General features: G+C 45.5%; 1 protein-coding gene across 4 annotated transcripts in view; it reads left to right on the plus strand.

The window, feature by feature from the left end:
- Nucleotides 1-22,794, plus strand: part of tafa5a (TAFA chemokine like family member 5a) — a 535,310-nt gene that overhangs the window by 507,848 nt on the left and 4,668 nt on the right. For 2 of the 4 annotated variants that reach the window (XM_038811413.1, XM_038811415.1), the window contains exon 4: nucleotides 5,783-5,840. The exons of 1 other annotated variant lie outside the window; for it this stretch is intronic. In XM_038811413.1, the coding sequence (XP_038667341.1) occupies nucleotides 5,783-5,794 (12 nt within the window). In that variant the 3' untranslated portion in view covers nucleotides 5,795-5,840. Of the gene's footprint in view, nucleotides 1-5,782; nucleotides 5,863-22,794 lie in introns of all 4 variants that reach the window. One more of the 4 variants, XR_005462300.1, reaches the window with a different exon arrangement.

A 22,794-nucleotide genomic window follows, 5' to 3' on the forward strand; every position in this document is an offset into this window, starting at 1 on the left:
GGCTGGTCTTAAAATGACAATCGTTCCCTCCATCCCCCTTTAATTCATTTTTACAATCCTTATTTCCCAAATTACAGGTGAAACTATCAAAATATGCGAAAATTACATTTATGCTTAGTCCTGATTGCACATTATATACATAAATTCAATAATTATAAATCGAGCCTTTGAGGGGATTTTCTGTTTCTCGTAGAGCAGCGTAATTCTGTAGTTTGTGATGCTTCAGCAGGATCGATGTTAACAGTAACTGTAATAATGGGTACCTTTTCTGGTACAGGCAATTCATTATTATTTGCTTCAATGGAGACATCTGCTATGTCTCTAACAGTTCAATCTGGTACTTTGGTGCTTATGACCTCAAAAACATTTCTTGGTGGCAGTACTGACTGCTGGAGCATCACTCTACTCCTCAAGTGGTCCATGTGTTTAAAGAATGATCCAACCCTCCATGTCTTCTTGGTATGAAAGGGGTCCAGTCTCAGAGACAATCATTCCTGGGATCCAACTTGGCCCAAAGTTTTTCACAAATACGGCTTCACTTACCATAAATCTCTGTGCTCTACTATGCAAATCATGGTTTGTCTTCTGATTAGCTTGGCTGGTTTCCACCCTCCCTGGCAAATATGGAAACATGAGGCTCAGTTTCATTCTGAGATTACATTTCATTAGTAGTTTTGCTGGTGGAACTCCCATTGTTGGATGTGAAGTGGTAAGGGAGCTAAGAAGGAAGCGCAAAACTTTGGTTTCAAAGGTTCCTTCTAATTGTTTCTTCAGGCCAGACTTGAAAGTTTGCATTGCTCTCTCGGCTAGGCCATTTGATGCTGGTGGTAAGATGCAGTTCTGATGTGTTTAACAGCATTGAAACTGGCGAAGTTCTGAAATTCAGCACTTGTGAATATGTTTTCTTGTCTGTTAAAAAGCGGGTAATCATGAATTGAAAAGAATTGACATAATTTTTTGATGGTAACATGCGATATAGATGACTTCACATCAAAAATCATCATCCATTTAGATTGTGCCCAGCAAAGGACCAACATTGCCGATATGGATTCATATCCATGGGCAGTTTGTGTGATTGGAAGGCACTGAGTGATTGGGATGCACTTACCACTCTTTGATGTGGTTGATGTTTGTAAACATTGGGGTTTCAGAACTTAGAGTCACTCACCCATGAAAGGAGATGAATGAATCAAGGCTGCAGCTGTTTTTTGGAAGCTGTCAATCACAGCCCACTACTAGAAATGAATGAATGCTTGCAGCTACAGAATCTGAGGGGTTTAGACACAGGCCACAGCTGCTCTCTTTCCAGGAATGGACATTTGGTTCTTCCAGGTAAGTGTGACAACAGCAATTTCTGTCACTGCCCTTGTCTGGACTGCTCTCTAGCTTTCAAGCAGTGTTCCTTTTTCTGTGGGGTATGTGGGGGATCACTCTAGTTATGGGGTCCATGTGGGGAGGGGGCACTCTAGTTGGAGGTCTCAGTGGAGGTGATTCCTTCAGTTAGGGAGTCCCTGGGGGAAATCTACTTATTTAGAAGTTCCCTGGTTGGGCGGGATGGTCTGGTGAGGGTAGGGTGGGCAGGTCATGCACTATTGGGGGAGGGGGGGGTGTAGCCTTCGGATGGACATTGGGGGAAACTCCCTTGGAGAGTTACCCCTTGGCCCACTGCGAGGTTCACCACACCAGGTACACATTTATCAGGTACAGTATGATTTTCACCCATGTGATTCCTGGCCCAGAGGACCAGAGAATCACACGGGCCCAGAGAATACGGTACCTGGCCCAGTAAGTACCTGGCCCACTGGTGCAGGGTGGAAACCTCAATCCCAACGGCAGCGGGGGGCTGGAGCATCAGGAAAGGGTTGGCGCCCAGCGCCATTCCCATTCTCTTCACTACCACTGGATTCTCCGCCTCATCGATAACTCCGCTATCGGTGGCGCGAGGCAGAACATTTAGCCCGATATGTGTATCCCCCTTATTCCAGATTACATGTCTGGGACTCATAAAAGTTCCCATATTGTTCTTTTTTAACTTGCATTTGGATGAAATGAGTGGAGTTAAAAGAGAAGTTCTTCAATGTATCCATCAGGATAAGACAGGTGCCAATCTAGCAATAGTATATGTAATCCTTCCGACACACCATGCTGACCACTGCTTCTGCTATTCATCATTCGTTTTGATCCTGTTTAAATTTGTCGGATGGTAATGGTAATTCTCGACCCTGCTGCTTGTGACACAAAATCTCACAGTAAGGCTTGCGAGGAACTGTCAAATAGTGATGGAAGAAGCAAAAAACTGTGTGCTGGAAATCTGTAAACGAAAAACAGATACTCATCCGATCAACTATGGCATCTGTAGCCCTGAGCCATTGACTGACTGACTTAGGTGTTGCAGTTTCAGATAAGTAATATCTTTCGGGGATAATTCTCTGTGTATAAGAATGCTTTGAATCCGCAGTGCAGGCTTTCAAATATCATGTCCCTTTGGCTCATACTGTCTAGAGTTCAGCTGCAGTCACCACTGCTGCAGTGCATTTCCCTCTTAACTATTTTACTTGTCATCAGACAATTTACAAACATGGGTCAAACAAATTACGAGAGTGAAATTGCTGGAATATTAACTATCAACTATTTATAATCAATATTGATGACCTGGATGAAGGAACAGATTGCTCTGGGCAAATTTGCTTGGCACTGCTGAGATAGGCAGGAAAGCTAGTCGAGGGGAGGACAGAGAGTCTGGAAAGAGATATAGACAGGTTAAGTGAGGTGTCAAATATTTGGCAAACGGAGGATAATGGGGTTGCCCACTTTGTTCGGGAGATTAGAAAAGCAGATTATTTAAATGTGGAGAGAATGTAGAATGCTACATAATAGAGGTTTGCGTGCCCTCGTTCAGCAACACAAAAGATACCTGTGTGGCAAGGATTTAGGAAGGCAAATGGGGTGTTGGCCTTTATTGCAAGCGGAAGAGAGAATACAACCAGGGATGTCTTGACACACCCATGCAAGGTGTTGGTGAGGTCACACCGACATGCAATTTGGTCACCTTATTGAAGGAGAGATATATTTGCATTGAAGCCAGTTCGAAGAAAGGTCACTAGGTTGATCGGTCACTAGGGTCCGATCGCCCCGCGCCCCCCCCCCCCCCCCCCCCCAGGACCCCGGGGGCCCGGTTGCGGCGCCGATCCCGCCGCCACCAGAGGTGGTTCAAACCTCGGCGGGATCGGCTGGTGGTCGGAGAATTTCGCCCAGTATCAGTAAAGTTGCAATGAATAGCCCGTATCAGCGATCAGCCATCGCAGCTCTGCGTCTTCACTCAGCCCCATGATGCGATCAACTTCAGTCACTATTCTAAGCATCCTTGGCTAATGATTTTGCCATTTAACGAAATATGTGATCCTGCTTCTTTGACGACGCGCCAACTTAGATAACAAAAATAGTTTGGCGCTTAACTTTATTTGACTTTCACCTTGTTTAAAAAAAGAATATTTTTACTTTTCAAGATATTCTGCAACTTCATTTAAACCATGCTCTCTTTTGTTGTTTCTGCAACCTCTGACGATTAAAATGCATTTGTTTTGAGTGAAAAATAATGGGCAGCTTTCTCTGGCCGTCGGGATTCACTTTTCACTCTGGCAGCGCGCCCCCGCTGGCAGGTTTCACGGTGCCGTGGCTTCATTGCAAAATCCCATTTCTAAGCGGCGGGGAGAGAGAAAACCGCTATCAGCGAAAGGCACGTGGCCAACAAACAAGATTCTTCTTGAGTAAAGAAGGTCAGGAATTGGTTAGGATTGGCAAAGTGGTGGTTCCCTAATCTGTCCATCCGCATTTTATGTTGTCAATATCATGCTCATTATCAAATTATTTCTTTTTTCATAACTTGCTCAGATATTTCATGCTTCATCCAAACGGACCTGTAAACATCCCTGTCAAGTACATTTAACTTAGGAATTTAGCAAATACATGTTTTCTTTTCTATATATTCAGCATTGGGGCAGCACAGTGGCTCAGTGGTTAGCACTGCTGCCTCACGGCACCAAGCGCCCGGGTTCGATCCAGGCCCCGGGTCACTGTCCATGTGGCGTTTGCCCATTCCCCCTTTGTCTGCATAGGTCTCACCCCCACAACCCAGAGGTATGCAGGGTAGAATCAAAGTAAATATTCAGCATCTCAGAGTGACTGGTAAATTCTCCCTGTGTTTTTGGCTTGATAGATAAATGTTTGTTCCTTGTCGAGAGTGTTGTTCTCTCTTCAGATAGCAGAAAATGTGGATTCTGTGGTACCTCAAGTGAGCTCTCTGACACCAGTACAATGAACATTTGGGTAAATTCCCTGCCAGTGGGATTCTCTGTTCCACCAGCAGCGCACCGCCGCCCGCGGGTTACCCGACGGTGTAGGGTGGCCACAATGGGAAACTCCTTTGGCTGGCGGCGGGACCTGTGCACCAAGGGACACCGGTTGGGAAGGTGGAAAATTCATTTCATTGTCTTTTGAATCAGAGATGTCCACATCTAAGTATGCTGACTGGGGTAGATCACACTTATAATGCTCTGTATAATTCCTACAACAGCCTCTGGAGTTGGCACAATGATCAGAAGCTAACTTGCTGACATTAAAAAAGTTGCAGGTGAAGATCTATTTTCCTGTTGTTCTGGTTGAAATACCCAGACATGAAATGTGGAATCAATAATTGAAATGCTCAGCATCATAACTGAACCAGACTGGTTGGGAAAGGCAATAGTTATAACTTTTGGGTCCACTACAGATATTGACTTAAGCTCAATAGTGTCAACCTGCTTCTTAGAAGAACTGGCTTGCTCTGCCCTACATCAACTGGTGCAATATCAGGGCTCAGCAGGTAACAATGAAAGTTCCTTGGATCATAGTTCCTTGCCTCATGTACTTAAGCTCTGTTTTGGGATGTCCCGAGGATGTGAAAGGTGCTGTATGACTGTAAACATTTTCCTTCCTGCTAATGTATTGTTTTGGCCCGTACCATTGGCGGCAGTACAGGTTTTTTATTTTAAATTAGGGGCTGGTGCAGTTCGTTTGAATTAGAAGCATTTTAATCCTGACAAGCAGCCACCTTAAAGGAGATAACAATTTGCATGTGGTTCATTTCCCCAATTCATGATGCTTGTCTTTTTAATATACAATTTTCATGTGCACAACTGCATTACTCACTTATAACAGGACAAGAAATAACGATTACAGATACAGTTATGGGGAAACAAGACAAAGGAGAAGAGGTAGTTGTACAAAATCTTTCAGCTGCTCATTAAACAATTATCACAGATGTGCAAAAAGAAGTTTCCCATTAATATCATACTCATTTTCTTTCATACCTCTAAAATGTGGTGTTTGATGGCGAAGTCAGAAATAGTTCTGTGATAAATAGCAATGATCTACCTGTGGGGAGTTGACTAATGATACTGTCACTGCTGTATCCTGGCCCCTGTCATCAACACAAGTTCATTTGTTTCTCAAATTCATTATATTCCATCTGCATCGTGCCTCTATAAGGTCAACCATAAATTCATTGTTGGGGCAAGGTAAGAATGCATTGCAATAGTGGTTAGTAGTTATTCAGCATTTAGCTCGCACATAGTATTGAGCCACAGTGTCTTAACAGGTACATTACTAAATTTCACTGTTCTTGAAAGCACAGCAAGCTGTTAATGTATTTTTGACCTTAAATTCTTATGCCCAAATCATTTCGCACATTTTATGTAACAGTTTTAAAAAAAAATGACCTGACACTCTGCCTTTTTGCTTATAGGCTGGGGTTTGATACAGCGCTGGAGGACTGGACATTGCTCCACTGTCGGGGAACAGTGGTTAGTACTGCACTTAAATCAGGTCTGGTGCAGGTCAGCAGTGTTGCTAGGCTAGGTGCCCCGGCATGGCCCTGATAATGCATTCCAAAGCCTACCCTCCAAAGACCAGCCACATTATTGCATGTATTTCCCATTCTCCACTTCTTCAGTTTCTCAGAGCTGAATCAGTTGTGCTGAGAATTGCTGTCCGCGAGGAATTTAGCTCAGGCCACATGGAGACATTTCACATACAAACTAATCGCTAACGAGAGTTATGATCGAGGATATGGAGGAGAATAGGGTCAAAGTTGTACTTCTTTTGATTCCTTTTCAGTACATTCCGAAGAGTATGTGTCGATGCAGATTATATATTTATTCTGCATTTACATATTATGACAGATTGACATCAATTTTATTTCTTGAGCATCACTTACTTTTTTCAACAATAGTCAAGATTTGTCTCCAATATATATATTGTCATCTATCAGTAGAAATATTCAAATATTGGAGCAGTAAAAGAAACAAGCACTCATTAGTTAGACAACATGTCCAAACCCACATTGCTTCTCTAAATCATCAATCTGATATTGAGTGGATGGCATAGGTTTGCATTTGAATGTGTTCCTTAAATTGGTGCTGCGGAATACAGTCTTAATAGCACTTAATGTTATTTTCTAGTGTTTTGCAGCATCCGGCCAACTTTAGTGAATCCATTAACCACATTGTACTTGTGAATTAATTATTTAACTTAAGTCCATGTTTCGTTTTCATTTATGTTTCCCTTATTTTGGGTGAAGGGAACAGATTCAAGTGACTTATTTCTCCCGAAGATCAACTCAGAGCAAAGACTCGGCAGCTCGGTGGTGCAGTGGTTGGCACTGCTGCCTCACGGCGCCGAGGACCCGGGTTCAATCCCGGACCCGGGTCACTGTCCGTGTGGAGTTTGCACATTCTTCCCATATGTGCGTGGGTCTCACCCCGACAACCCAAAGATGTAGGGTTAAGGTGCACTAAATTAAGGTGCACTAAGGTGCACTAAATTGCCCCTTAATTGAAAAAAAACTCAGAGCAAAGAATGGTCCCTAAGTACACATACTGCAGGCATACAGTGATGCATTTATTGCAATTCACACTGACTGCAACACAGCAGGGTGAGCTTGATGTGATCGACAACAACATTCTTTCACTGTTGAACACATATTTGCACATGGTGGCACATCGACTCGCATTTTCATAAAGCTTATATTGTGGAAGGAGAGCTGGTAGCTGAAATAGAACATAGAACATAGAACAGTACAGCACAGAACAGGCCCTTCGGCCCTCGATGTTGTGCCGAGCAATGATCACCCTACTTAAACACACGTAACCCATATACCCGTAACCCATCAATCCCCCCATTAACCTTACACTACGGACAATTTAGCATGGCCAATCCACCTAACCCGCACATCTTTGGACTGTGGGAGGAAACCGGAGCACCCGGAGGAAACCCACGCACACACAGGGAGGACGTGCAGACTCCACACAGGCAGTGACCCAGCCGGGAATCGAACCTGGGAACCTGGAGCTGTGAAGCATTAATGCTAACCACCATGCTACCGTGAGGCCCTTGTGAAATATACACAAATCCTAATTGTGAGATACTTTCTAATTGAAATTTGACAAAATTCATTCTCCAACATCATCATAATCGGATTGCAAACCAACATTGGTGAAAAAGGCAGTGCTATTTTCTTATCAATTTGATATATTTACGTTCATATCTGCAGAAGGAGCATCTGCCCTGGTGCCATTATTGGGGATTTATTATTTGTAGGTGTGATTATCCCTACTGTTTTCATTGTTCAATCAATGGCATGTGAGTTACTGAAAATTGTTTCAGTGGACAGCACTGCAGTGCCCTCAATTTTGCATCACTTTCCAGTCCAGGTCAGACCAACATTGCTTCTTTTATTTTAAAACTAGCACCTTATTAAAAGCTGAAAAAAATATTCTAATATATAGAAAGCAAACAAGCAGGTTCATCATTATTCCCTTCCCTTGACTAAACATTCTGCTGTCCCAGCTGGTGGCTCTTGCAATTTGCTTGTGCTGTGCACAGCACACTACAGAAAATAACAATGATACAGCGCAGATTTGCCACAGATTCTGCTGCACAAATGCCATTACAGCTTCAAAATATTACAATTCTCCATCTTATTTTGTATGCTCCCCTGGTAGGAGACTGTACTTGGGAACTACGCCGAATTAATAGAAAGATTTTTTTATACGGTTATTTCCTCATCACAACAGAAAGTTATAATAAACAGGGTTACATTCCAAGCACTAACGTGTTTTAAAAGAGGGGTTATTCAAAACTGAGGGAATTTACTGATGAACGTATTGATTTTTTAGTCAGCCATGTGATTCACTCAATCCTGGTCTCGATTTTCCAGGGGTTTTGGACAGGAAACGTCAGATAGCTGTGGCCATTATGCTTTGTGTCACTTGGTGCAAAGGAGGATGCCTTTCAGAATTTGGGATTGTGGGTGCATTGTTTAAGCCCTGTCAGTGTGCCTAACATTACTGCTGACTTCCCTGTAATGAATCTAAAATTGTCAGAGGTCTAGAATTGATTTTTTTTTCTTTCGTGCATGGTCAACTATCAAAACAAAAGCAGAAAAATAAATGCCGTAAAGTGTATAATCTAATATTTACTGTTTACATATTATTGTACTAAGCCACGTGACTTCATACTTTATTCTTGAAAATTTTAAGCTATTTAAAAGGTTTATGGGAATTATAATGCTCCAAAAAATATTGCTTGCATTGACCTATCTTTGCTAATGATATTTTGCAAAATGACAGAACTAGAAGGGCAGGTTTGACTGTCAGGGACGTACGGAAAAAGGGAATTAGTGGCTTCCAGTGCCATTGGGAACATAACAATTAATTTGCCTTCATGATCCACAGAGAGTTGAGATAGCTTACTGTACCTTGTCAAATTCCATTATTTATATTAATCTATTTTTTAAAAAATGAAATAGGATTTCACAAAGGACCACAAGGGGGCTCTGCCATCCTAGACAAGGTTCAAAGGGTTTTTTTTCCTCGGTAAGGGAAATCTACAATGCTAAATAGAGTATGGTCAAGATTTTTGTGAAAGCAAAGAATAAATAATTCAGGCCTCTGCCTTTATTTTATAAATAGGTGTTCCCACAAAAATGCGGTATGTTTCTGGAATGGATAGTGGCAGCTCCATCGCAGTCCATCATCCGTATCATCTTTAACTTTCACTGTTGGTGCTTACTGTTTGGTAAATTCCAATCTCTAACCGTCTGTAGTAAACAACTGACAGGAAAGAAGATTTGTCAATTGTCTAGCACTTTTCGTGATCTCGGGATGTGCCTTTAATAAAGGTTAAAAGAGTCAAACGATTAACATTAAGAAGACGTTTTTCAGAACACATTTAATGTACAGAGAGACCCGGTCAGACTTTACTGGGCCCTCTATCTCTGTTGGTTGATTCCTATCTGGCCGACCTTATAATACGCATGATAATCACCCCATAGTTAGCGGGGCGCTCATCCTCCTCGAGCCTCGGAAAATAATCAAGCAAGCCCCATGTGCTCCGTGCAGGTTATTACACTCCTCCTCCCCAAAAGTCTGAAGACCCCCAAAGGTAATGTTGAGGACGATGAAAACGAGGTGTGGACGAAGAAGAAGTAAAACTACCGACGACAAGGAAGACTCAGAAGAAACGGAGCCCTATTGGGCGATGGGTGAAGCAGACGCTTTTGTCTTGGTACATCATTGGCTGTTGGTGGGACCGGATCAGCTGGAGTATAATGCTTACGGCTTGACCACCGAGGCGGAGCGCCCTCCAATGGCAGACGAACGACGATGTCCGAATCAGAGACCGCAGACGGTTGTGTCTGCATATCGGAATCAGACACTCAAACATCAGGCATTTTGGTATTACAAAAAGAAAACAATGTAGTCGGGTGTGCAGACTGAAGAACCAGAGCAACCAGCAAGATCAAGGTAGAGTGCCCCAGTGGAGCCATCCATGAGGCAAGCTGGTGTGGGGTGGATGGCCCCCGAGAAACCTCCACAGTGGAAGACTGTCGACTGCGTAAATGTTCGAAGTGATGCTTCATTAGCTGACCTCAAACATGGATCTGGTATGAAAGGGGACCAGTTTGGCAAACGATGACCCAAGGAAACCAACGTGGACCTTCAACAAAATTGCGAACACTGACCGCCTGGCTAGGTGCAAAACATCGTTGAAGACAAAGTCTATTCGGGCCACTTGAAGTTCCTGCATGTGGTGCACCTTTGGCCCTGTGCCAGGTAGGAGCAAACAAAACCAAGTACGGCCCAGTAAAGTCCGACCCAGCAACATTTTGGCCACGGACACCCTTGAACAGCCAAAATAGTTGTCCTATACAAGAAGTGGAAGCATGCCAGCCTGGTATCCATTGAACCTGTGGTTTGTCCCTGAAGGACCTGTTTCACTGTTTGTACTGCACGTTCCGCCAATGTATTCGACACCGGATGATAGGGTGCAGTGCGAGCATGGTGGATGCCATTCGCCTTTGTGAAAGCAGCAAACTCCTCGCCAGTAAACAAGGCTCCGATGTCCGTAACAAGTATCTCCGGTAATCCATGAGCAGAAAAGGATGTGCGTAGCCACTCAATGGCAGCTCGAGAGGTGATGAACATCATTTTGTGGACCTGGAGCCACTCCGAGTGCGCAACAAAAAGGGGAACATGGAACCCAAGAACGGGCCAGCGAAATATGTGTGAACGCGGGTCCAGGCCACTCCCATGGGTACAAAGGCGCTGCTGCCAGAGGCATGTGATGGGAATGACACACAAGGCAGCGCAGGGCCACCAGCTCAACGTCCCCATCGATGCCGGGAGATCAGACCTAATTCCTGGGCAGGATTTTCACTTTGGAAACGCCCGGATGAGCAGTATGAAGGATTTTCAAAACTAATGGTTGGCCTTTCACAGGTATGATGCCTCGTGTACCCCACAGGAGGACCCCCATCTTCAACAGTTAGTTCTGACATCTTGGTCGGAAAAGTCTTCAACTCCACTGGAAGCTGTGACTGTGGTCCACCGCTTAAAACTAAATGTCACTCCTTAGCTAACACCGGATCGTACTGTGTCCAATTGCAGATACAAATAGCCGTCACTGGAAAGGTGTCCATGAAATTGAGGAGTGCCATGATCTCGTCGGCGGTGGGCGGATCCACCGAGACAAGTGGCAATGGGAGTCGACTTAATGGATCGGCATTTGTAATCAACGTTCCTGGAGGAAATTCGAAAGAGTATTGGTATGCAGCCAATAATAGAGCCAACCTCTGGATCCGGACTGACACAATTAGTGACACTGCCTTATCCCCACGAAAGAGGCCAGGCAGCGGCTTAAGATCTGATATAATTTTTTAAATGGCAGCCGTAAATGTATTGGTGGAAGCGTTTAACTACGAAGACAACCGCTAGACTTTCTTTTTCAATATGGGCATGATTGTGTTCAGCAACTGTTAATGTCCTGGAGGCAAAAGCTCTTGGGCGGACGTGGCCATCACCCATGTGATGGGAAAGGACGGCACCAATTCCGTACGGCGATGAGTCGCATGTCAAATAAAGGGGTTGGACAGGGTCAAAATGAGTGAGGACTTTGGACAAAACCAACGTCCATTTTACCAAATGAAATGTGGTCTCCTGGTCAGCGCCCCAAACCCAGGATCAGTTCTTCTACAGAAGAAAATGAAGGGGCCAGGATTGTTGTCATATCATGGTCTAAAATGGCCATAATAATTTATCAGGCCCAAGAAGGAGTGAAGCTCTGTAGTATCACGTGGTGCGAGTGCTATCGTTATAGCCTGTACTTTGCTGGAGACTGGGTACAGGCCATCACGGTCCACCCGGTTAGCTTAAATATACCACATTCTTCGCATTGAAGATGCACTTTGCTTTACACAGAGCTGGTGCAGACTCGAGGGGCCGACTGACCTCCTTCTGCACTGTAAATTCCATGATTCTGTTTTGAATCTGAGCTCCTGTGGTTACAAAGCCTCGGGATCCTTCAGCCACATTCTGAAAACTGCTGTAAAACTGCCTCAAGGTTTTTGAAGTGCTCCTTCTCCGTCGCTCCCATAATTAATATATCGTCAAGATGTGCAGCAACCTGCAGGAGACCTCGCAAAATACCCCCCATGATTCATTGAAGCAGGGCGCAAGCCGAAGAGATGCCGAATGGAAGTCGGGCATACTCGTACAAGCCCTTTTGGGTGTGATCATAATGTATTTTCATGCAGTTTGAGCATAAATAAGCATTGCTCATATCCAATTTTGTGCAGGTGGAGCCACCTGCCAGTGTGGCGTACAGGTCTTTGATATGAGGGAGTGGGTAGCGGTCTAAGCGAGAAGCCATGTTTACGGTGAATTTGTAATCTCCGCTGAGACGGGCAGTCTGGTCCGGGTTCATGAACGGGATCACCGGCACCGCCCAGTCAGCAAAAGGAACCGGCTGAATGATCCCGGGGCTTTGTAACCGCTGGAGCTCAGCTTTGACATAGAATCTTAGACTTTACAGTGTAGAAGGAGGCCATTCGGCTCATCGAGTCTGCACCAGCCCTCGGAAAGAGCACCCTACTTAAGCCCACGCTTCCACCCTTTCCCTGTAACCCAGTAACCCCACCTAAGCTTTTTGGACCTGAGGGCAATTTAGCAAGGCCAATCCACCTAACCTGCACATCTTTGGACATTGCTCCCAATTGCTGAGGAGACTGGTTGAGCACGCAAAAAACAAGGCTGAGCCCACGGATCCACATGAATTTTCGTTACAGCCCCTTTTGTTTCCCCAAAGCTGGACCTAAAAACATTGGGGAATTTCTGCAAAACCGCATTGAAACCGTCTGTTTCCTGTACCATGATAAGTCGAAGATTCAAAGACTGACACGCGTAAACCACCGGGGTGAGTGTGGAGTCCACAATCGACACACGCTCCTCGGTATACTTACTAACATGGGCAGCCGAATCAGCGAACGACATCTTACTCACTCCGTGCCAGATCCGGTTGAACACGTGCTGGGGCAACACGGAGATGGCAGCACCTGTATCTAATTCCATCTGAATTGCGTGGCCATTAACTCATATGGGGATGCAAATAGGGGCCACTCATGGTGCAGCCACGCAGTCCAGCTGCGTTCCGGACTCATCTCCCACTTCTTCGAGATCGTTCAAATGAAGGGCCTACGTGTGGAGCCTACGTCTGCCTCATCCCGAGTGTTCTAGATGCTGCCCCTCATGCAGTCCGCACTTGTCAAAGAGGGCAGAGTTGGCCCATCCTGTATCCGGAGAGGGCATGCGCCTTGGCTTAGGTCCTCGAGACTTGGGCCTGCTACATGGCGGCGATCCGGCCTATCCAGTGAAAAGCGGTGAGGGGGGAGTCGAACGACATTAGCCTCCATACCTTGAAGCTCCTGTAAGCCCCGAGTGACACTCCCCTGTGAAAGAGAAATCTGATGGAATGCTAGGGAAGTTTCTCCTGGAAGCCTTTTTTGTACGTCGTGATTGTTAATACTGCATACCAAGCGGTCACAAAGCATATCTGCCAACACAGTCCCATATTTGCAAAAAACTCTGCAATTTTCCGCAGTTGAGAAACATACCCGGCAACGCACCCTCCTTCCAATCTTTCCACCGTGTTAAGTCTGTACCGATGCACCATTATGGACAGTGTCAAGTTGAAATGATTCCCCACAGTGCAATGAGCTGGTCAAATGCTCCCCGACCCGGTGTTGCCAAAAACGTGAGGCCCCTAATAATGCTGAATCTGTGCGCACCACAGGCCGTTAATAATATCACAGTCTGGCGCACATTTTCGGTTATGTTGTTGGCACAGAAAAGGCTTTCCAAGCATTCAAGTGCTGGTTCATGACTTAGCCATAAGGTCAAAGCATCAATCGACCCAACAAAGGCACAGTGAAGACTCAACTCTGTACCTTAGTCCCAGGTGTTAGAATGTCACAGAGAGGACAGCACAGTGGCACAGTGGTTAGCATTGCTGCCTACGGCGCTGAGGACCTGGGTTCGAATCCCGGCCCTGAGTCACTGTCCGTGTGGAGTTTGCACATTCTCCCCGTGTCTGCATGGGTCTCACCCCCACATCCCAAAGATGTGCAGGATAGACGGATTGGCCACACTAAAAAAAAGTCCCTTCATTGGAAAAAATAATTGGGTACTTTATATTTATTTAAAAAAAGGATGTCACAGAGACAGCATAGCGTGTCAACAGTTCCAGTTTATCTTCATTGCCAATTTAATAAAGACGAAAAGGAGTCAGATGAGTAGCATTAAGAAGACATTTATTTATAACGTGTATGCACAATGGGGCTCAATCAGACTTTACCAGGTCTTCTCTCTCTGTTGGTTGGTTCCTATCTGGCTGATCTTATCTCTACATAGTAATAGCCTCTCTCCAGGTCTCTTCACTGCCTGATGAGTGGCTAGGTATGCAGGATGCGTGACTGACCGCTGCACATGGGGTGCCACCTTTAGCCTCCGTCGACACTGCTGTGTCTGGCAGCCTGAGCTGCCACATGCACCATGTGGGCTGCCGCTGCTGGGTTGACTACATCATATATCCTGCTATCTGTAAGGAATTGGAGAAAGAGAGAGACCGACACCCAGTTAGGGCTTCCCCCCTGGGGCCCTCAAATCCGCCAAGCTTCCCCACCCTTTTGTGTCCCGCCTTCCCTCAGAGTGTCATCCGGTTGTGCTGGAGAACCCAGCTCTGCACACTCACCCCCGGCCACAGAAGGAGCCCATAGACCCTGGATCCCTGCTGGGAATATTAGGGAGACTGAGCTCAGGTGTTTCTCTGCCCCCCCCCCTCTCCCCCCCTCCTGACCATTTTGTTGGGGGGCTATCCCCAGTGCTGAAGCCCAGCTCTTCAGTGTTTGATTGTTGGCTGCTGCCTCTGTGATGCTGACACCTACGGTTCAGGCAAAGTGTACAGGACTTGGAGATTGATTGGAATGCTCGGCAATAACATTTGTGTGAGACATGGCACGTGTATCCAGGGGACAGCACCTTGAGAGCTGTGACATGCTCACATAATTACCAATTCCATTCCTGATTAGCAACAGCCTTTAGCTGTGCAGCTGGAGGTTGCTCACAGCCAAAGGGAGTTAAATGACCTTCAGCATATAACATGGAAGCACCCTCCCAACCCTCCCCTGCCCAGGCCTATTCCTCCCCGCCAGGAGTTATTCATAAAAAGCAGTTCTAAACAATGTTGCATGATCTCTCATTGGGTCACTGTATGGAGTTTGCACATTCTTCCTGTGTCTGCGTGGGTTTCCTCCGGGTGCTCCAGTTTCCTTCCACAGTCCAAAGATGTGCAGGTTAGGTGGATTGATCATGCTAAATTGTCTCTTAGTGTCCAAAGATGTGTTAGGTGGGATTATGGGGTTACGGGGAAAGGGCGGGTGAGTGGGCCTAGGTAGGGTGCTCTTTCAAAGGGTCAGTGCGGAATCAAGGGGCCGAATGGCCTCCTTTGCACTGTAATAATTCTATGGTTTTACGATTCTACACTGTTCAGCAGGAATACTTGTTTACAAAGTAAAGAAAAGGTCAGTGCCGGGATTCTCCAAAACCCCGGCTAATTGTTGACGCCGGTGTAAACACCAGAGTGTTTCATGCCAGTGTCAACAGGCCTCTTGGCCCAGCAATTCAGTAGCCCACAGGGGGCCAGCACAGTGCCGGAATGCTCTACCCAGCTGTGGCAGCGATACGCAGTCCTGCACTGCCGGCGTGGGTCCGCGCATGCTCGTGGCAGCCGTTTCCCCGCCGGCACTGCGCAACATAGTGTAGCAACACAGCGGACCTGCGCGGAAGATGGTAGCCCCCCCCCCCCCAGATCACGAGCGCCCGCCAATCGGTAACCCCCGATCGCAGGCCTAGCCGTCGTGGTGCCCCCCTCCCCCCCCCCCCCCCCCCCCGAGTCTGACCCCTCCCCCCCCACCCCCCCAACAGGACGGCCACCACGGCCGTGGGTCCAAGCTCCCGCCGGAACTCAGTGGGAACTCGGCCGATTGATCACAGAGAATTGCCGCAGGGGCCTCTTTCAACGGCCCCTGACCGGCACCGCATCGACCGCGCGCGTGCGCGACTGGTGCCGATTCTCCGGTCGCCGGAGAATAGCATCCCAGCGTCGGAGCGGCGTGGCGGGAATTTTCGGCGTAAACGAAGATGTTTTCTTTGTTTTTACCTGTCAAGGTAGATATAAAAGATTCAATGAGTATTTGCATATGAACAGGAGATCTTTGACATAATTTATCCTCCAATCAATCCCATTAAAAATAATTTATCTGACCATTTATGGCATGGCCGATAATGAGATTATCTTATGTGTAAGTTGGCCCCAGGGTTTATTGGCATTGGTGAAGTGCTTTGAAAGGTGAAAGGTCATGGAAACATAAAGTGTGCTGCATGATGAATGCTCTTCCTTTGCATCCGGGTAAAGAATGTTGATATGTTGGGGAAAGTGTTCACCAACTGCCCTTGTTTTGCACTGCTCTAAGCATTTCTAATCATCAAATATCATAGAATAGAAAACAAAAGTGAAGATGGTCCAGTTAACTTATTCTGCCCTGTTAAAGGATCGTTAAAAGGATGAACTCTCGTAGTGTTGGCAGATATCCAAATGAATACCAGATTTGCCTGTCTCTTTATGGGTATATGAAACATTCCTTGTCCCAGCCCTACTCCGGCCCCTTCCCACAAATCTTTTAGGTACATGAACCGCTTTATGTACTCGTCTGGACCTGGAAAGATTTATCGGGCGCGATTCAAAGAAAAATATTCTATGTCCGGTTTCAGACGCGTTTAGCGGGGAGTTTCTCAGCACCTGCAACGCCGAGAAAGACCCCACTGTTCAATGGCACTTTGCCAATTTTTTAGCCTCAGCGAGGAACGCTGGCGACGCCACACTTTAGTCATTTCTAACAATCGGATTACTCGCAGATCAGGGCCCCATTTTTAAAGGCAGCCCCGATCTTTCCACCTCCTCCCTCCCCCAGAACCCTACCACAGCTTCTAGACCACCCTCTTCACCTAATGTGCCTTTTCCACTGACCTCAAGCCCTCCCTTACCCCACCTCTTATGTACAATGTCCCCCACCGCCCCTCCCCCTGGGCACGATCGCTGACACGGGCAACCTGGCACCTGGGCACCTTGGCACTGCCAGCCTGGAATCCTGATGGTCTCCCTGCCAGCTTGGCACTGATACTGGGCACCCTGGAAATGGGCACTGCCAGAGAGCCCAGTGGCAGGCCAAGGTGCCACCAGGAGTGTCAGGGTGCCATGCTTCCCTCTCCCGACCACAAAGGGATCTCCAATGGCATGCGACACCACCTCAAAGTGCCGTTATGACTGTTCCACGTTTGTGCGGACCAGTATTAAAAGGCGCCCTGGCAAAGTCTCCCAGGTGGGGCCGCTAGGTCCCAGGTGCCGGGAGGATCTGGCAAATGTATATTTAAATAAGGCTCATTTAAATATGCATATCTGGATCTCAACCTGCGAGGGAGAGATCCAAATCGTGACGTCTCGCGATGTTCGGTTGAATCTCGTGAAGTGTCATGACTATCGCGAAAGGCCTCTCGCAAGATTCAATGGCCTTGTTGCAACACCAATTCAGGTGCGAAGAGGCCATTACATCACATCCATCAACTTCACTTCCAATTTATCACCCTTCACAAGGTCCATTTCCAAAACTTCCCTTCCCTTCCTTGACCTCTCTATCTCCATTTCCGGGAATGGATTGTCCAGTAGTATCCATTATAAGCCCACCGAATCTCCTAGGTACCTCGACTACAGCTCTTCACAATCCACATCCTGCAAGGATTCCATCCCATTCTTTTGGTTCCTTCACATCTCCGCCATATCTGTTCCGATGATTACATTTTCCAAAACAGTGCTGCTGACACGTCTTCCTTATTCCTTAATCGTGGTTTCCCACACACTATGGTTGATAGGGCTCTCAACCATGTCCAACCCATCTCCCACACCTCTGCTCTCACCCCTTTCTCCCCCGTCGCAGAACCCCTTGACCTCACCTTTCAACCCACCAGCCTCTGCATTCAGAGGATCATCCTTCGCCAGTTCCTCCAACTTCAGCATGATGCTACCACCAAACACATCTCCTCACTCCCTCTTTCAGCATTCCACAGGGACCATTCCCTCCAGGGTACCCTAGTCTACTCCTTCATCACTCCCAACACTTCACCACTACACCTGCCCATGCAATCGCAGAAGATGCAACACCTGCCCCTTTACCAGAGACAGTATTTCACATGCACCTCCTTCAATCTGGTCTATTGCATTTTCCGCTTCCAATGTGGTTTATGTTATATTGGAGAGATTGAACGCAGGATGGAGGATCGCTTTGCAGAACACCTTCAGTCCATTCGCAACACAGGACCCAGACATTACTGCCGCTTGCCATTACAACTCACCATCTTGCTCTCATGTCCACTTGTCCGTCCTCGGCCTGCTGCAGTGTTCCAGTGAATCCAAATGCTAACTAGAGGACTAGCACCTCATCTCCCAATTAGGCATGTTACAGCCTTCTGGACTTAACAATGAGTGCAACAACTTCAGACTGTGAACTCTCTCCTCCACCTTCACCCCATTTTTATTTCTAACAATATATTTTCATTTCTTCCATTGATTTATTTTTCCATCCCACTTGCCATATAGTTTTTCCCTTGCACCTTCCCACTTTCCCCCCACCCTTGGGCCATCTGTTCCCTGTTTCAATTTGTCCTTTGACATACTGCTTACACTTGTTCTGCCATTAACACATTGCTGATCTCTTAATGTGCCACTGTCAGCACCCTTCTCAGCCATAATCACCATCATTCCCAGTCCCTTTATCTTTTTGTCCATGATATCTTTGTCAATCTCTCCCTAGCCTCCACCCAGCCAGACCTTCCTGCATCAATAAATGTAAGATCTACCATAATTTTCCAACTGACTGCAAGTGTATGGAAGCCATTACCTACACGGAGAAAGTAAGGGAGATCTAGGATCATGGGGTGTAATAGCAAAGTTGCAGCAAGCACTATTTCATGTATTGATCCTGCAATAGAATCAGCTGTCCAGATATGATGGAGGAGTGATGAGCCTCTGAGATGTTCTCTGTGACAAACTGGAAATTCACGTAGCATGGGCAGCACGGTTGCACAGTGGTTAGCACAGTTGCTTCATAGCTCCAGGGCCGTAGGTTCGATTTTCGGCTTGGGTCACTGTCTGTGGGGAGTCTGCACGTTCTCTCCGTGTCTGTGTGGGATTCCTCTAGGTGCTCCGGTTTCCTCCTACAGTCCAAAGATGTGCAAGTTAGGTGGATTGGCCGTGCTAAATTGCTCTTTGTGTCTATAAAGGTTGGTGGGGTTATTGGGTTACGGGGATAGGTTGGAAGTGTGGGCTTAAGTAGGGTGCTCTTTCCAAGGGCCGGTGCAGACTCGCTGGGCCGAATGGCCACCTTCTGCACTGTAAATTCTATGATTCTATGATTAAGACTGAGACAGTGACAATGCTTCCTTTCACCGATGGTGCAGACTGGATGATTGGCTGACTCTGTTGAACAGGTTGATCCACCTCACTCAGCAACTCCTGCTGACCCTGACCCTCCTAAGGTTCTGATAACTTTGAGATTTGAAGCCGGGCTAAGTCAATCATTCCCATATCCAGGGCTCTGACCTCATGGCCTCCATGGTAATAACGGGGATATTGATGAGCATGGTACTTCTGAGCTGGTGTAAATGGAATTTACAGCGATATTATCATATTCTGAGCAGTATGGATTGTTGTGTTGAATGATGGGAACCTACAGAGCGTCATCCCAACACCATGGATGGACCAGTACAGAAAGTGAGTGTAGGTTAGCAATAGTGCCACATGGACAGGTGAAGTCCCACCCTACATGCAGCAACCAGTGGGTTGGTTTAATTCCCACAAAAAAGCTCTGCTTGCTTTGCTCCGATATTATGTCCTTTGAGTAGGCATCACACATTCGACAATGGATTGACAGACCGGTTTAAACTTATGGGGGTCAAGTGGCTGGTAGCTGATTATTATAAATGTATTGGGTTTGGCTGCTGCTTTCCTTGTGTGTCTAACAAAATGACATTCCGCAGAGTCAGCCCGTTGGAATATGATCTCATTAATGTTTCATTAAAAAGGAAAGAAAACATGTTTTTCTCCGCATTGTTTTTCAACAGAAGCATTTATGACACTGGTTAGTGTCGGGCAGATCTGACCTTTTATATCTGTCCACTGATAATGCCATAATTTAGCATAATACAATTCAAGTCTCTCAAAGAGGGACTCTTTCTATTTTTTCTCTCCTAAAAACAAAGCTGCCGAGAATCCTTTTCAGAAAAACAAAGATTCATATATTTAAGATTGCTGTGTTCAATATTTCAGAGGCTTGATAATATCAGTGTTTCCTTCCTTTCTTCAACCTGGATCCTGATGCTCAAATTGTTCTGACATTGACACATGCAGGATCTTTGCGCTGGTAGATTTTTTTTAAGGAACTTCTTAGTCTAGAAAAACAATGGAAGATTTTATATATTTTATTTATACTGGTTTAGGTTGATTTTCTTTTTTCGAATTGGCCCTGCGAATGAGATTGAGTCACCATTGACCGCAATATTTTGAAAGAAGAATTGTTTTCTAGCTGTTTTAAATCCGAGTTTAATTTACTTTTGAGATTCAGAAAATAACTCGATGTTCAAGAACCAACTTAATTGCCACTTCTTCAGCACAACAACATGCACCCCCTTGTTAATGTGGTGCTTTAATTCAGTTGTTGCAGGGATACCATACACTACAAACACAAAAAGATAAGAGCACATTCTGGGAACATAACAGATTTATTAATAAACATTTGATTGAAGTGGCTTTTAAATAAAATGCTTGTACAGTATAAAAATGTTATGTTTGACCCATATGGCATACTTGTCTTTATTAGCCGAGACATAGCATATGAGAGCAGGGAGGTTATGATGGAGCTGTATAAATTGCTCGTTAGGCTACAGCTCGAGTGCTGTGTGCAGTTCTGGTCACCATGCTATAGGAAAGAAGTGATTGCACTTGAGAGTGTGCAGAGAAGATCCAACAAGATGTTGCCTGGGTTGGAGCGTTTCAGCTATGAAGAGAGACGCGTTAGGCAATGTTGTTTTTTGTCAGAGTAGAGAAGGCTGAGGGGCGACCACATTGGGGTGTACAAAATTGAGGGACGTGGATAGGATAGAAAGGAAGAAACTTTTCCCCTCAGTAGAGGGGTCAATAGCCAGGGAGCATAGATTTAAGGTCGGGGCAGGGGATTTACAGAGGATTTGAGGAAGAACATTTTAGCCCAGACGGTGAAAATCTGGAACTCACTGCGTGAAAGGGTAGTAGAGGCAGGAACCCTCACATTTAAAAAGCATTTAGTTGAACACTTAAAACGTCATAGCATACAAGGCTATGGACCAAGAGCTGGAAAATGGGATTTGAATAGATAGGTGCTTGATGACTAGTGCAGCCACAATGGGCCGAAGGGCCTCTTTCTGTCCTTCCATCACATATATACTGCATTTTTGCAGGCACAAAATACTCCTACCTCATGATCACTGTGGCTAATAAAAGAGAACACATGTAACAGATAGATCCCAAGTAAAACAATATAGCCCACAGCACTTCACAAGTGACTAGCCCATTTTAGCAGAACATTTTATAGCTTTGGAGTGATGAACTCAGTACATATGTTTGACCTTTCTTTTCAATTGTTTTATAACATATTTTTCTGTGTGGACCTATTCCTTCAGTTTGAACAATGAAATGGACTGGATCGTTTGTTAATGTGCCTGAAGCTTCAGTTTGGTTGTGGAGGAGGGAGGGCATGGACTGGTCTATCCACTTTCTCTTCTTCCCCCATTATAATCTGTGAAAGCATGCAAACAATCTCAAAAAATGGCTTTAAAATAATCACTCAGACTCTTGTGTTATGGGCCAGGGTTTAGAGAACAGCAAAGTGTATCATGGAGTTCACCTGACCCACAACGTTTAATAGATTTTGGTTACGGGGAGCACAAGGCCCCACTCTTGTGTGATGCAACAGGTGCGAAGCAACAGAGATCTAAAACACTTTTAAAACAAAACAATGTTTATTTTATGAATCCAGTTAATATTTTAGAAACACACAGTAAACATCTTAGCAACTATCAACTCAAATACTCCCCCAAAGAATACAGTACTCGATAGTAACCCTTAATCTTTCGTAGCAACATCCATATGTTAAACGCTTTTCAAAGAAAAACAGCGGGTTTAAATTCTCTACAAAAACAGGTATTACTTTGAAATCCACAAATGAGCTGAAGACAGTCTGTCGCTTGTAGAGAGAGAGGTCATTATACAGCTGCTGGCTTTGCCTGCAGCTATCCAATTCTGAAAACGAAACCAAAAACACACTGTAGCTGCCAGCTCAAAAACAAAAGTAAAGCAGACAGGCAGCCCAGCTCCACCCACAACCTCTGACATCACTGCAGCTATTTGATAAACACCCATTTCTTAAAGGTACTCTCCCATGACACTTGCCACCTTCCCGTGCAGATTCTACTGGTAACTTCGACCATAGACCCCGTAGTCAGGGAAATTGGGTGTGAGTTTCAGTGAGCATTGAAGGTTTAAATGCAACCACTTGGTTGGAAGCCGATATAACCAGTTTTTAACCCTGGACTATTCATTCAGCAAATTAGTTCAAACCCCACCAGGGAAGTTTCAGAATTTGAATTCAGATTTTTATAAATTGAGAAATAAAAGCTGTTTTTAGAGCTTGAGAAAGTAATTTATAGGTTGAAATGTACATGAAACTTTGCTTTCATGACAAATTGCATCGATTACCAAGAGAATTTTAGGTGTAAATGA

Source organism: Scyliorhinus canicula, chromosome 11 (genome assembly GCF_902713615.1).
Source record: "Scyliorhinus canicula chromosome 11, sScyCan1.1, whole genome shotgun sequence".
Taxonomy (NCBI): Eukaryota; Metazoa; Chordata; class Chondrichthyes; order Carcharhiniformes; family Scyliorhinidae; genus Scyliorhinus; species Scyliorhinus canicula.